At 33.0% G+C, this 15,033-nt stretch overlaps 1 protein-coding gene and 1 long non-coding RNA gene across 2 annotated transcripts; both read right to left on the reverse strand.

The window, feature by feature from the left end:
- Positions 1–9,441: 9,441 nt before the first annotated feature.
- On the reverse strand, positions 9,442–14,231 carry LOC141405720 (uncharacterized). Its single transcript, XR_012413257.1, has 4 exons — positions 13,494–14,231; positions 10,090–10,798; positions 9,949–10,015; positions 9,442–9,888 (listed from the first exon to the last, which is right to left on the reverse strand). It is a non-coding gene; the product is annotated as an uncharacterized lncRNA (long non-coding RNA).
- On the reverse strand, positions 11,981–13,117 carry LOC141405999 (uncharacterized). Its single transcript, XM_073990967.1, has 2 exons — positions 12,995–13,117; positions 11,981–12,865 (listed from the first exon to the last, which is right to left on the reverse strand). The coding sequence occupies exons 1-2, from the start codon at positions 13,115–13,117 to the stop codon at positions 11,981–11,983; spliced, it is 1,008 nt and encodes a 335-aa protein (XP_073847068.1).
- Positions 14,232–15,033: the final 802 nt, after the last annotated feature.

Genomic DNA, 15,033 nt, shown 5'->3' on the forward strand with positions numbered 1-15,033 from the left:
GGTTTTAGCAAATAAAACAAGAATTATTGCTTTTCATCCCTACGTTTCGTCACTTTTTTGGCGACTTCTTCAGGGGGACTTCGTCTATTTAAATAAATAAAATGATACAATTTACATCAAGATATTGTAAACAACTTGTAACTTACAATATTATTTTTAAGACGCGTTACATTGAATTTATACTAAACAAAACATATAAACAATAAAGACGACTTAAAAACTAATATCACTTCTGTTTACAACATTGCTATTCCGTAACTGGCACTCATATTATCAGTGTCTTCTTTTAAGTTCATCGTCCGCCCTATGTTCTGCTGTATTCGTAAACTTTCTATCATCAGTCTCTTCTTCTCTTTTCGCTCTTTATCTATTATTACGACGTTGTCGAAGTCAGGTGTGTGGCCTATTTTATTTTATTCCGTTGCTTTTATTATTCTTGTTTCCTTCATATACATAGTATGAATCTTCCCTAATTTTTCTTTAGCTAACATTGCCTTCTCATTACCCAACGCTATTTTGAATCCCAATACTAATCTATTTACATGCCTTCATAGGGCGTTCTTTAAAAGACTAGGTGACATTGCTAAATTTTGTTTCAATTCCTGCCAATAGATCCCCTTGACGCTAAAACAGCTTGAGAGCTACATATCATGGCCTTCCATTCAACTTTTTACATTTGCAATTAAATTCTCCCGTTATTCTATTGATGCACCAAATGTTAAACTGTTGTATTTTATAGAGCACATAAACTAATTTCTCTAATCAGTGATTTCATCTAATTTCCTTGCCAAAACATGAACAATTTGAATCATTTTCTATTCACAAACTAAATTTATTGTCACCAAAACAACAACGATATTTTATCTTATTTACAAACGCAATGAATTTGAAAATGTTTAGATGACTTTACTAACAGCAACAACAACAACAGAAACATCAAAACATTGTTAAAATTGTTGCTAATAAATGGCATTGTCATCATCGTTGTGACGGTTATGTTCGATTTCTCCAACAGTTGGCGGCTGGTCGCTTAAATGCCAAAAACAAAACAAAAAGCTCCTCTTCTTCGGTACAACATGTAACATGAAAACTTCATTAATTTCCGACGATTCGAATGAATTCATTGAACCGAAAAAAAGGAAAACAAAAAAGAGAAGAAGCGCACTGCAACATTCTAAACTTGTTTTAATCCTGCACTGCTGGCGTGGTGTTATTGTGGCGGAGGTCCGTTTGTTTGCTTTTAATTGACTGCCATTGAACACGACGATGGTCATCAAACATACAAATTTATTTTCTAACGAAAATTGCAATCCGTATGTATATTACGAGGGCTACTATATACATTTCCTGCCTAATAATCAAAAAAGGAATATTTATCATCAAAAATGGTGTTATAGTTTTTCAAAGTATTTCCAGGATGATTTATACACTTTTTCATGCGCTCAAACTAATTGCAGAGGCACTTATTCCATTCCGAGAATAGTTAACAACGAAATTTTTTCTTGATAAAAAAAGAATCAATGCAAAAGATGACATGAAATCACGTCATCGCAAAGAACCCCTTTCTTCAAATTTTGCTGGGTGAATATACACCAATTGTAGAGAATTTTTATGATATAAAAATAAACAGGAAATGTCACCTAAATTACGCTGGAGGAGTAAAATTTAGAAGTAAATTTGGTAGCCAGGAAAGCTGCTTAAAATGGTATCAACCCCTGATATTGGATTAATAAATATTCGTTTAAGTTAGATGTCAGGTTATTATCTAGTAAACGTTAGATGTCAGGATCAATGGACGCTAAGTCGGGGCTGTACGGCTCAAAATTTATTTTCCTGATCAAATTCTGCAACATTTGAACGGATTAAGATATTTTCTCGTGTTTTTTTCTATTTTCCTATTTATTAAAATATGCCCAATCCCACTCAATAGACTAAAAAATAAAAAATATAGATTTTTAATTTTTAATTTTTATAAAAAAATTTTTTTTTTTAATATAAAATTTGTTTGAAAGTTTTAAAAATACGCTTTGGTTTTTCAAAATTCTTATATAACTCCAATAAAAACTCATACGTTTAAAAAAGCTTTCATTTGTGTAGAAAAGCTAAAATATTCTGGTGTAAAGTTTTATAACCTTGCAAAGACTAAATACCAAATTTCAGCCATTCCGGTTGAATATTGAGGCCACAACTTTGAAAATGCCAAAAATCGGGAAGTACCGTTCTATGGGGCTATATGAAAACGTGAACCTATACCGACAAATTTCAGGTGGAAAGCTTTACACACCCTATGAAAACTAAATGCCAATTTCAGCAATTTCGGTTGAGGCCGCAACCTTTGCAATGCCGAAAATCGAGAGGTACCGTTATCGGGAGGTACCAAACATCCTAGGAGTAATAGAAACTTTTATACCAAATTATAAAGCTCTATCGTGAACATTGTGATCAGGAATATATATGGGGATTTCAAGTGAAATGGAAAAATTTTTCAAGATAAGGTTCTGGATTTCCTTAATTTTTTGCTCATCAGCAAAACTTTTTAGTATATTTTCAGATTTTTTTCTTTTGATTAACGGCTCCATAGAAATCGCTCCTTGAAAAAGTCAAATTCTGTGAAACTATGTGCAAAGAAATACTCATAACTGTTTTAATATTGGTCCAAATAATTTTTTTTGTATTTTTTGTTGTTTTTTTCATCTATCTAATAAAAATAGAAAAACATTTTACAAAGTGGTCTTGGATGCAATTTTTGGCGATTTAAAATTTAAAATCAATTTTTATCAATGATTGTACTCTTTGATTTTCTTGAAATTGTTTGTATTAAACTACGTTTACTTACAAAAATTGTAAGTGCTATTTGGTAGTGGAGTACGAAAGATTACAATTTATTCTTAATTTTTAAAAATTCCTTTATACCATGTGAAACATTTGTTCTTTTACCAAAAAAATAAAAAAAATAAAATTTTCAACATTTGTTTTGTACTTTTATTTCGAAATTTATTTTAAACTTCTTAAAAACTTCTTCATTTTTCGATTTTGGAAATGGTTTAGCAAATATGAGGGTTGGCGTTTTTTATTTGGGATGCCGACTTCTATTTTGTTTTTCAAAATAGTCAGGCTTAATCCCATAGTCGTTGTTTTAATATTTTATTAAAACAACTTTAATTTATTAGTGGGAAAAAATCTACGATGTTTACCGAGGGGTAAGGCAGGGAAGCCTATTCTATAACTATAACTATATAAAAATTCCATACAAGCCCACTGTGCAAATGTGTTTTATATTTTTAATAGAAGCTGATAAAACAGCAAAAAACACAAAACAAGATTTTTTTCTATTTGGACCAATATTAAAGAAGTTATAGCATTTCTTTGCACATAGTTTTACAGAATTTGTTTTGTTGCACGTTAGTCAAAAAATGTATGAAAATAAACTAAAATATTTTGCTGATGAGCAGCATCACCACAGCAAAAAGTCAGGGAAATTAAACCCCTCATTTTGAAAAAGTGTCCAGAAATTTACAAAAATTGCGTATTTTCTGAAATGGGGAAAAAATTGGTGTCTTTAGCCAATATTTTCACCTAATTTTTTGATGCCTTTGGGGTTTTGGCCAAAAAATCGATTTCTGAACCATAGTCAGTGTTGCCGAATTTGACGATTTATCGTCATTTTGAAGATTTTTTGGCCTAAAATTGAAAAATGACGATTTGACGATTTTATGGTCCAAAATGACGATTTTTCACCTAATCCCGAATTGCATGAAATAAAACATGGTAACCATATTTTGACCAGAATTTCATGAATGTCTTTAAGGAAAGCAATATTCCAAACTCGGTTTCATGAGCCATTTTAATTTCAATTTCGAGACGGATTTGCTTTATTTAGGCACATATCTGGAATAGAGGTATTTTCATAGTTTTTGCCTCATCTTGGATTTACATCAGCTGAAAATTTTCATGTAGGATTGTTAATGAATGAAAATCTTCCTTGAAAATTTTTCGAGATATAATACTTCCGACCCATGTCCTCTTAAGGCCGCCATCAGACCATATGCTTTTTCACATGTATGACATCAGCTGTTCTGTATATTAGTATACCCAAAGTGACAACATACATGTGAAAAAGCAGATGGTCTGATGGCCGCCTTAATGAGAGTTTTTGTCGATTTTCGACTGCCCATCAACCAAATGTACGTGTACCGACAAACATAGACGGTCACACAGTCAAGTAAGCGATGTTTGAGCTAATCTGTCATTCAAAACTGACAATATGTACCCAGCTTTACCTTGCTGCATTACTGCAAATTAGAAAACCACGGGGAAAACTATAATCTTCTGAAGGCTGTTTTATAGCGGTAACTAAGGGGTTACCTCTACTTGTCACTTTCAAACAACAACAAAACTATTGGCTTATTTTGAAGTACAGGTAGTGTAGAGTATGCCGCAAAAAATTTCAAGAAGGGAACATTTTCTTGAGATTTGTTTGTAGCATAGATACGTTAAACGCGTTTTTCTCGAAATGAAATTTTTGAAGTCGGTGCCAACGATAGCTCGAAACCGAATTGACCGATCTTCACCTGTTTTGGTGAGCTTATTAAATTAATAAAAGGCTTGCCCTTAAGCGAGACAGTTTTTAAACATTTTTTTGACAGATTTTTTGACAAAAAAAGAGAAAAAAAACAGTCAATTTTTTTCGTTAAAATCCAAATTTTGACTTTGACAGTTAAATTTTTTTATAAAAAAGTTTGTTTAAAATTCTGTTTCGCCCTAAGGCAAGATTAATAGGTTCTTAAAACGCTTACAAACATGTACGATTGATTTATATTTATTGCTGTGGGTTGTATATTTTATGTTGTCAGTCTCATTGACAAACCTATCGGCTAAAAAATCGCATTAAACGGTAACCAAACCTAGTTTTGGATCATGATGACGATTTTTTGACGATTTTCCAAATTTAGTTGACGATTTGACGATTTTTTTTGACGATTTCCGACCAAAAACTGTCGGCAACGCTGACCATAGTGCGCCGGTTGACTCATAAATTTATCCGAAGACTTGTGATGTACCACTCTGAATTGTCCGTTCTACGTTACTCAAGCAGAACAGTCTACACACAGCCAATTTTGACGAATAGGTTTCCAGTTGCTTCGAAGTGCTTCTTCCACAACCTTTACGATTTCGGCTTTGAGTGAGCCTCGGTCATGATTTAATTCATTAAAACAGTTTTTCACAGTGTTATAGGATGGTTCATCGTCGCCATACAAAAATTTAAGTTCATCGATGCACTCTTGTCATGATAATCCACGTCGAAAGTTGTGAGAAATGATGATCATGAGATGGTTTATCCTGCAAAATGTCAAATGTTCCGATGGAAATGTCTTTGTCCGAGCGTTACCGACTTATTTCCAGAAAGTTTTATTGAGATCTTAGTATTGTTTGTAGTTTGCCTACTATAATTTTTGTTTATGTTCCTGAACAGCTGAAAAACCTCATTAGCGAATGTATCGTAGCTTATTGATTGAATGTGTGTGGACTTCGCTAGATATCACATTTTCAATACAAACTCCTTAGGTGATAATAGCTCAATTAATTCAATAAAAAAATATTTCGCCAGATAAACATAAAAAATAATTTATTTGAAAATTTTGCCTATTAGAGCAAAGATTGTTTTAATATTAATTTTAATTAATTTCTCGTTGAAGTCGAGCTTAATGACCAAAATTTTTTGCAAGTGAAAAAGGAAAGCCGAAGATTCGAACCCACACAACTACAATTATTTGACCTGGCATCGCTGTTGGTAGTAGCTCATGAGACAAATGCCGGTGGAGTGGCTCCTCTGTCATCGAACTTTTCATTTCTCGCATGCAATGTGTATTTTTACAGTGGTGGGCTTTTCCAGTAGTGAGCTTTCATTCAACCAGTATGGCTTCCACAACAAACGCTTTTTTAGCGCAGCCTTCGTAAGTTATCAGTTTGGCTCTGAACGCTAACACGCCGTGATAACACCTTTAATATGTTTTTCAAGGACGTAGGTTCAAACCACAGTCTCTCTCAATATGAATTGTATTTATTTGAAAAGTTTGCCTGCTAGTGCAAAGATCATTTTGATATTAATTTTAATTATTTTTTCGTTGAAGTCGAGCTTAATAAACAAGATTTTTTTCAAATGAAAAAGGAAAGGCACCACACAACCACCATTATGTTACCTGATTTCGCTGTTGATAACAGCTCATCAGACATATCGGCTGTGGAGTGGCTTCGTTTGTCGCTGAAGCCGTGCGGGTTGAATGAGGAAAAGCTTATCACTGTAAAAAACACATTGCATGTGAGAAATGAAAAGTTCGATGACAGAGAAGGCACTCCACAGCCGATATGTCTGATGAGATGCTACCACATAATGGTGGTTGTATGCGTTCGAATCTTCGGCGTTCCTTTTTCACTTGCAAAAAATCTTGGTCATTAAGGCTCGACTCCAACGAAAAATTAATTAAAAAATAAACGAATAATGTCTCAGTCTATTTTAAGCAATATGAGCCTGGTCTTATATTATATAGTTGCGTCTGCATACGGTATTATTTCCATGACTTAAAATATCACATTCGAAGTTATTTTCTCAAACTTTCCTCATTCCGCCTCCTATTATAATAAAACAAAAATTTCTTTCAAATAGCCATTCCATTGCCTGCAGCATATGGTGAATTAATGTATGTAGTCATATCCTCCAAAAAATCCCAATCGCAATTTAGCAGAAGCTACAACCCACAAGTGAATAAACCAAAAACCATCTGAGGAGAAAAATTAATTGAAATAAAAGAAATATTATTTTTTCCAATAACAACAACAGAAATCATCTTTACATGAAAATCTGTCAATTGTGATTTTAGCTTAAGCTCAAATCTGCTTCGGTCATCCTCTGGTTGTTAATGTGAAAAAGTTGTTACTGCTGGTCCTGCAACTACAACTTGTCAATTGGCTTCTATTAAAAGTTATCAATCATTTCTGGCTAGATTTTTCCAGTGAGAGGATTTCATTTGCCTGCCTGCCTGTTTTGACTGGGCTGCGGCTTTCTGTAGCTAAGTGATGCTTTTGCTAATGGTTTGAGTAGCTTTCTTTCCATTGTATAAAGAAATTGCAAGGAGGATCTTTATTGTTGATTGTATGATGCTTGCCTTTTTGTGTTGTTGTTTTTGTTGTTGCTGTGTCATGTTGCAATGTTAGTTCTAACAACTTTCATAGAGAAGCCAGTTGCAATCAGCACCTACAATGTTGTTGGTTTTTCAATTTTTACATTCTTATTCTTATTTAGGCCAAGGCTCAAATATATTCATGAGAATTTCGATAGCCACGGTAACGTCACAATGTCAGCCTAAAAGAGGGAGGACCTTTTCATGTTGCTAAGATTGAAATTTTGTCGACGGTTAGAAAAAGTATAGAAAGTACACTCAAAAAATTGTGAATAAAAAGGCAATGGTACGAGTAGATTAAGTCGTAAAACCAATCCTTGAAATTATGTAACATGAATGACTAACTAACAGCAGGGAAAACCCTGAGGTGACACTATGAGAAGTGTTTGAATTGACTTGTCAGAACCTATTGCGTACATCAGGACATCTTGGGCTGGTGGGTTGGGGCTTTCAAATTCAAATAAAGATGAAAAACCCACTTACCACGAATAATTTTTTTGCGAGGAAACTTAAAACTATATTAGATATATATATATATATATATATATATATATATTTTTTTTTTTTTTCAGCATTTTTTAATAAATAATTTTTTTCTCTAAAACGTATAGTTTTTCTGCATTTTTCGGGCATTCTTTTAAAAGTGCCAACAATTTTGGAGGGTAATATAGGTGTATCATTATATGCCAATCCATTGGTTTCTGATTGAGAAAATACTCTTACTATATTCCTAACAAATCCCTGACTTTATATGATTTTAGCATTTATGATTAATTTTTTATTGCTTATTTAAATTTTTCATCAAAAGTTTCAAATTACAAAAACGACGATTTTTTTGAAAAGCTTGGGTTTTAGGCCAATTGCGTAGAAAAGCATATTTCAAATGAAGCTTTATAAGCGTGAAACGACAAATAACAGACTATACTATAACAAAATGCAAAAAAACCAACAAAATTATTCGAAAAACCAGAGTTTAACGTAAATTTTTACAACCATTTTTTGTGGCGTTTAAACGACCGGTGGCTTTATTTGGGATAAGAAGATAGCGGCTCTGCATTAGGTGTATTTCATCCATGCTGTCGTAAAATATCCTCCGCTGAAATTAGAGAGATATAGTAGTTTTAGATTCTTTTTGGCAACTATACAAGTTTTTACCTTATCTCCGTTGGATGTGGCGAAGGTGGTATAGGAGCCATCGCTTAACCCACCAGTTAAACAGGTGCGCACCCGTGCCACATGCTAGCAGATGTTTTGCACGGTGTCATCGATCCTTGCCCTATAGGAATTTCGACGGTTGCACCATCCCGAGCTGACGCACTCAGTGGCGATATATGGAGAATTTTCTCCGAGGATAGCTGTTTATGGCACCTGAGACTGCATCCGTGTGAATTCTATTTAAACCTGCTTGCCTGACATCAGTTTGACGTTTTAACCTTTGGAAGAACTTTCGGACTTCATTCTGGTTCCTGTACATCTCAATTTTTTTCACACCACTGTTTTTCCATTTCTCTCTTTTTCCTCGTGCGCTACGCGTTCCTACGATTGCTGAGTAGCCCTATATGCCGCATTTTTCTTTTCGGTAGCAGCACGACACTTCTGGTCATACCATGAATTCTTTGGTGGAGGTTTCTGGTATCCAAGTAATGATTTTGCGGCTGTTTGCACGGAGTGGGCAATATTTTGCAATTGTGCTGATATGTTATCGGGACGAGGAGTGCTTTAGTTAGCAATTGGGCTAGTTGAGTGGAATATGCTGTGGCTATCTGTTGTGATTGCAGCTTACCGATGTCCAACTTCCGTGTTGTGTATGTTGGTATTTTATTTGTTACGGTTAATTTGATACGTACCTTTGCTGCAACAATGTGGTGGTCCGGGTCGACCACCTCGATGAATCTCTTTCTTTTATCACAACGTGACCAATTTGATTTCTTGCTCTTTGAACTGGAGACAGCCAGATGCGAGATGCGTAAATCTGGTACTGGTGCTAAGTACCACACTCTAAATTATTTTTGTTGAAAATCACAATGATAATGATAGGCAACGGGATGCCGCACAAATGTGCGTAATTTTCAACGTATTTGTTGTTGTAAGGTTTTTAGTCAGAATGTGCTTAAAATTGCACACATTTGAGTTGCAATTCTAAACAACAATTCTTTGTGATTTTACACAAGAATTTGTTATGATTTTACATACTTTTGCTTGTAAATGCAATAGGAATTAAACAAATTTCTGCGTAATTTATTAGTTTATCCAATGAAAATGCTTTTTTGTTGGAAGGAGAGCGAAAAGTATTTTATTTTTATAAAAAATTAACATATTTCATTGCGAATGTGAATCCAAGAGAAAAAAATAATTATTAGTTTAGTAATTAGAAAAAATATTAGTATTATAAGAATAAAATTAATTAGAATATTAAGTTAATTCATTTCATCAAGTTTTTTTATCAGTGTTATTATACGTTTCATGTTATTTATATTCTTCTTTTTGCCTCTAACTTGCAAGGGATAAAATTTAAAAAGATATCGCATGAAAAATTCGCATGTTTGGGAGATATCTTTTGGATATTCAATATTAAATATATAATAATAACACAGTATCTGCAAGATTAAAGTAATTATGTCACAGTTTGGTTCTATGCTTGTCATTTCCCCTTCTAACCAAATGTATGCAATAGATTCTCCGTTACTATCTTCCTCTGCAGGTGATGTATCTGCAATTGTTAAAATTAAATATTTCCACTGTCTTTTACACATATATATTAGCAACTTACAAATTATGGAAGCCCATGGAGTGGCCGTTACATTTTCCCTCTTAACCTCATCTATTGTGGTGCCGAACTAAAACGAATAAAATAAAAGGAAGGTCATTAGTTACATGTTATAGTTTACAAATGCATAATTTAAAATATTACCTTATATTTTTTTAAAAAGCATTGTGTCTTTCTCATGAAAATAGTCACATATTGCTTTTACAATACCGCCAACATCTTCTTCATTCTCAACACTGAAAATCCGAATAAACTTTCTTTGAGATGCTTCAAAATTAGATGTGAATGTTGGTATTTCCAAATCCATCAGATTTTGAAAATGGTCAAAAAGGCATTCCTTGTGGAAAATCATTGGCCAGTTCTCCAAAATATCTTTTACTGTTGTTATATTTTCTACATCGTTAAAGTATGCTCTCTGCGTCGCAAAACAGTCTGACATTAATTTTTTCGCAGTTTCCATCTCAGAATGATGTAGTTTCTTTTTGTGGTGCATGGATATTAAAATTTGTCTTTTATGTTCTATGTCGATAGCATTATCTGCAGATATGTCTGGTTGCCAATGGGTACAGCTTCTAGAGAGTGAACTTAAACTTTTCCTTTTTTTAGTGGTATATCCAAGGCCTTCAACTTTGTCTTCGAGCTGTAATTCAAAAAATTGTTACGATTCCTCATTGTTGTAATAATGGAAATATGCGTGTACGACATAATTCTTCCTTCTCCGTCCCTTTCCACAGAGGAATCCGGGTACTTAGTTGCAGCCATATGTGCAATATTTCGATATGCATTCATTGGTATAAATTTAGTTTTTTGGCGCATTTCATCTACTACTACATTACAAAACGAATTAATTAACCTTCCAATTTTATTAAGAACTTTTAGAACTTCCGAAGACATTTTATTCCAAGGAATTTCAAAGTCTTGGAAGCTATCGCAAGATGGACGATTTTCGGCTTGAGAAGAGGTTGTTTCACTTGTATTGTCAAGTTTATCGCGTGGACTCGGCGAAGACATAGTTTCTTCATCCGAAGTTATGGTAATTGGCTGTACGGCCATAGATTGTGGTATTAACACCAAATTTTCGCGAACATTTGGAACACTATTCTCTGGTTGTGAAAGTGCAATTAAAAAACTTTCATCACTTGATCCAGCTGTGTTTTGAATGTTTAAAAATGTGTGTGTAGGCATTGTCATTATCTCGTTGTTTGTGGATATTGCGATATTATTATTAGACTGATCAATGTTTTCTACTGAAGATGTAAAAACGCTGTTGGGACTCCAGTTTTCTTCAGAGTTTAAAATGATTAAAACTTGCTTATCTTCCAATATACATTGCAGAGTTTCATTGTCATCTATCTCAGTACCATCGCTTTCGATAACAAGCCTGTTTCCACTAATAGAGTAATCTTTTGCTGAAATGGTAATATAATTATTTTATTGATTTGTAGGAAAGATTAGAAAACCCTAATACCTTTTTGTATGATGAGGTCAATAGAAGCTTCGCACATTAATGCTTTTTTCTTTGTTCGACTTGCATTCCAAATCTTGCATAAAAATTTCGACATTTTGTGGTTGTTTTACAAGAATATTATTCTATCAGTATCTTAAATCTATTTATTAAAAAATAAAACTTATATATTAGATATCTCCAAAAGTTGCAAATGGTGCATAATAATATTTATGATCAGTTTTGAAAATGTTTATAGGTTGAGGCAAGATAAATTGATTTCTCTTGATAGTAGAAAATTCTTTTGCACGTATTTTTTCAAATGATTCATACAAATTATTAATGCTATTGTACCACATTTTGTGTATTTCTCCATAACACATAAAATCTGTGTAATCTTTATTTATAAAAATTGTCTTAATAAGTAGGATATCGATGTTACATTGGGTATCTACAGAACATAATATAACATCATTTTCCTTATATATTGTTCCAAGGAAAGTAATTTTTTTCGTTACATATATATAATCATCTGGGATATGTATATTAAACATTTCATTATTTAAATTCTTTACATCTTCGCATATAATATTAAGTGCTAAACGATTTAAAATATTGGTGCTTGTGCTCAAAATGCAGCGTCGAAAGGTTTTTAAGAGGGCCAAATTGTCTTATAAAGTCTGGATAATGTTGTAAAAAATGATGCTTAGGTCTTAGGTTCTTATTCGGGAAACATTCTTGCCTAAAAACAAAGTACATGCTAATAAAATGGTTCAATAGTTCTACTTCAGTTTCTGATATTCTTTGTGCGCAAATTAAACGACACATATTTATCATAGAGGAGAGAAGGAGATACACTGGATCTTCAAAATTTTTAACAACTGACATTAATACATGCGGCATTAAAAACAACATATGCCTAATTTCGTCAGCCTTTCCTGGAAGTTTTTTCATTTTTACGTTGATTTTTGGAAACGATAAGCGAAGACAAAATTTCTTTTGAATAGATTGTAAAAAAGCATTTATATAGTCAAACGAAAAATCGTAAGTAGCACTCAACGACTTTAAAATTTCCAATAAGTCGAACGGAACTATTCCCTCAAACAAGTCGTGTGCAATGCAAGGTGGCAAACCTGGGTTACAAACATGAAAATATTTAAGGCTATTTAAGCAAGAATTTCGTAGTACACCTTTATTGAAGTCTTGTGACAAAATAAGATCGTTGTAATTACTAACATTTCGAAGAGTACTTACACTAACATCTTTTTCAGATAAGGATTTTCGTTCAAAAAAACAATAACGGCAAACATATTGTGAGAAACTGAAGTTTTCAGTAAAACCTCCTATTTGATGAGATCCAAGTTTATCTCCAATAAAATGAACAACAGTACCATATAACCTTTTCTCAATTCCCACTTTTCTGTCAAAAATAATTATTCCCTCTGTCTCTAACCTTTTTAAGTCACCCAATAGTGGCTGCAAAACAACATCGAACCCAAATCTTTTTATATAACTTTCTTTGCATAACAATAATAATTGTATATTTTTTATAACATCTCTATACTTGATATCCAGGTTACCTAACATAAAATAAAAACCAATTACTTTATGTTTCTTTTTCGATGAACCTAGAGGATTGCATACTTCGAAAGCGTCTTGAAATATAAGAAGTTCAATTCGCTTTTCACCTGTATGAAAGAAAGTTTGGTTTTTTATAAACAAGACCATCGTTATAATCTAAATATGCATTAGTTGTTATTTTCTTTTCCATAGAAAAGATTTCGAAGAATGTTTGGTCACTAAATAATGTTGTTAGCGTTTCTAATAATGGCACATAGTGATAAATACATTCCTGGTGACAGTTATCAACACCCAAAAAAAATTCTTTTGGGGCAACATAACTGGTTTTACCGGAAAAGTAGTTATGGATTTTTTGCTTTGAAGATATGTTTTGTAAATCTCCTAAAACACTGGAATCGGTTAAAAAACTTATTTTCCTTATCAGTTATCTCACAATTGCCAATTATTTCCTTTACTTTTTCAACATTTAAATCAATATGCTTCTTAAACAAGGCTATCAATTCAGTAACTAAAAATTTTAGACAGTCTTCTGTTACATTAAATTTGCATTTTAGTTTTGTCAAAATGTTCGTTATAGTATTTTGTTCTACATTTTCTGCAATTTCTGTAGTTTTCGTATTTACTTCAACGTTTTGGATAGTGTCCACTGTTCTCGACATGAAAAGACATGTCTCATCGTTATCATACGATTGTGACGAGTCTGTCTGCTTCCGAGCTGAGTTGTTTTCTTTTTGCTCAATAAACGCGTGCTTTCTAAAGAAATGTGATCGAAATGTAGATTGAGACACAAAGTTTTTTCGGCATGGACACAGGGGACAATTTATCTTTTTACGGTGTGACAAATGTTTTAAGGCGTGTAAGTATATAAACTTGCAATTGGAACCAACATATTTACATGTACTAACTAAACAAGGATATCTCCCTTCTAATTTCATACTTTTAATCTTCTTTTCAATTTTATGAACACGTTTAACATGAGATTTATAAGAATTGTGATTTTGGTATTCTCTATTGCATTTTGGGAACAAACACTGAAATACACTGTTCTTTTCTTTTTTATGTGTACACAAATGCAAATTATATCCATCAATATTTTCAAGCACTTTCTTACATATATTGCAAACATACATTTTTGTTATTTATTTTATTTAACAAAGTAAAATATTTCACAAACAAATAGAATGCCGTATACGCAATGCAAAGAACCACAAACAACTGAGCGTCAGCACGTGATTTTTTCTCTTTGTTGTTATGTTTGTTGAATTTCAAACTTTTGTTGTTGTAAAATTGATAAATTACTACACTTTGTGTTTACTTTTACGCACATTTTAACTTAATTGCAGTTTTTGCACTATTTTATGCTTAAACCCACCCTTATTTTTTATTTTTCTTCAAATTACACGATTTTTTGGTGATTATTACACACCTCTTAAAAATTCAACAAAAAATCACAATGATTAACATTGTAATTTTTGGAAAAAAATTTAGAGTGCATGTTTTTGGCCGCTGCGAAGTCTATCAGCCTCATTCCATTGTCAGATGGTTCACTATGGAGACTGAATTTCCAGACTGTTGGGCCAAAGATATTGTCCCTTTCAATTTTGGCATTAAAATCGCCTAGAATAATTGTAAACCCAAGGGCAGGACAACTGTCATATGTTTCTTCTAAGCGCTCGCAGAATATATCTTCGGTCTGTTTGTCCTAGTCTTCGGTTGGAGCATGAGTGCAGATAATGCTCATGTTGAAGATTTTTTCCGATTTTTCCGATTTTTCAGATTTTTTTATCCGTATTGTAGCAAGTCTTTCATTTACTGGGGTGAAGGCGGAAACCAAATGTTTTAACCTCCGACCAACTACAAATCCGCAACCAAACTAATGCTTTGTGTCATGGCAGCTATAATACAGTGCGTCACCTTTAGGTGTGGTTGTGACGCTTATCCCAATCCATCGTATTTCCTGCATGGCAGTAATGTCGGTTTTGTACTTTTCAAGTACATCTGCCAATGTATAAACTGCACCATTTCTATAAAGAGTGCGAACATTCCAGGTGCAGATTTGCAGA

This window comes from Musca autumnalis, unplaced genomic scaffold (genome assembly GCF_047663935.1).
Source record: "Musca autumnalis isolate F117 unplaced genomic scaffold, ASM4766393v1 scaffold_5, whole genome shotgun sequence".
NCBI classification, from domain to species: domain Eukaryota; kingdom Metazoa; phylum Arthropoda; class Insecta; order Diptera; family Muscidae; genus Musca; species Musca autumnalis.

Coding starts and splice junctions, on each gene's coding strand:
- LOC141405999 (XM_073990967.1), bottom strand. CDS start 13,117: ATGGTCTTGTTTATAAAAAACCAAACTTTCTTTCATACAGGTGAAAAG. Junction 12,866..12,994: donor CATCGAAAAAGAAACATAAA/GTAATTGGTTTT, acceptor GTTGTTTTGCAG/CCACTATTGGGTGACTTAAA.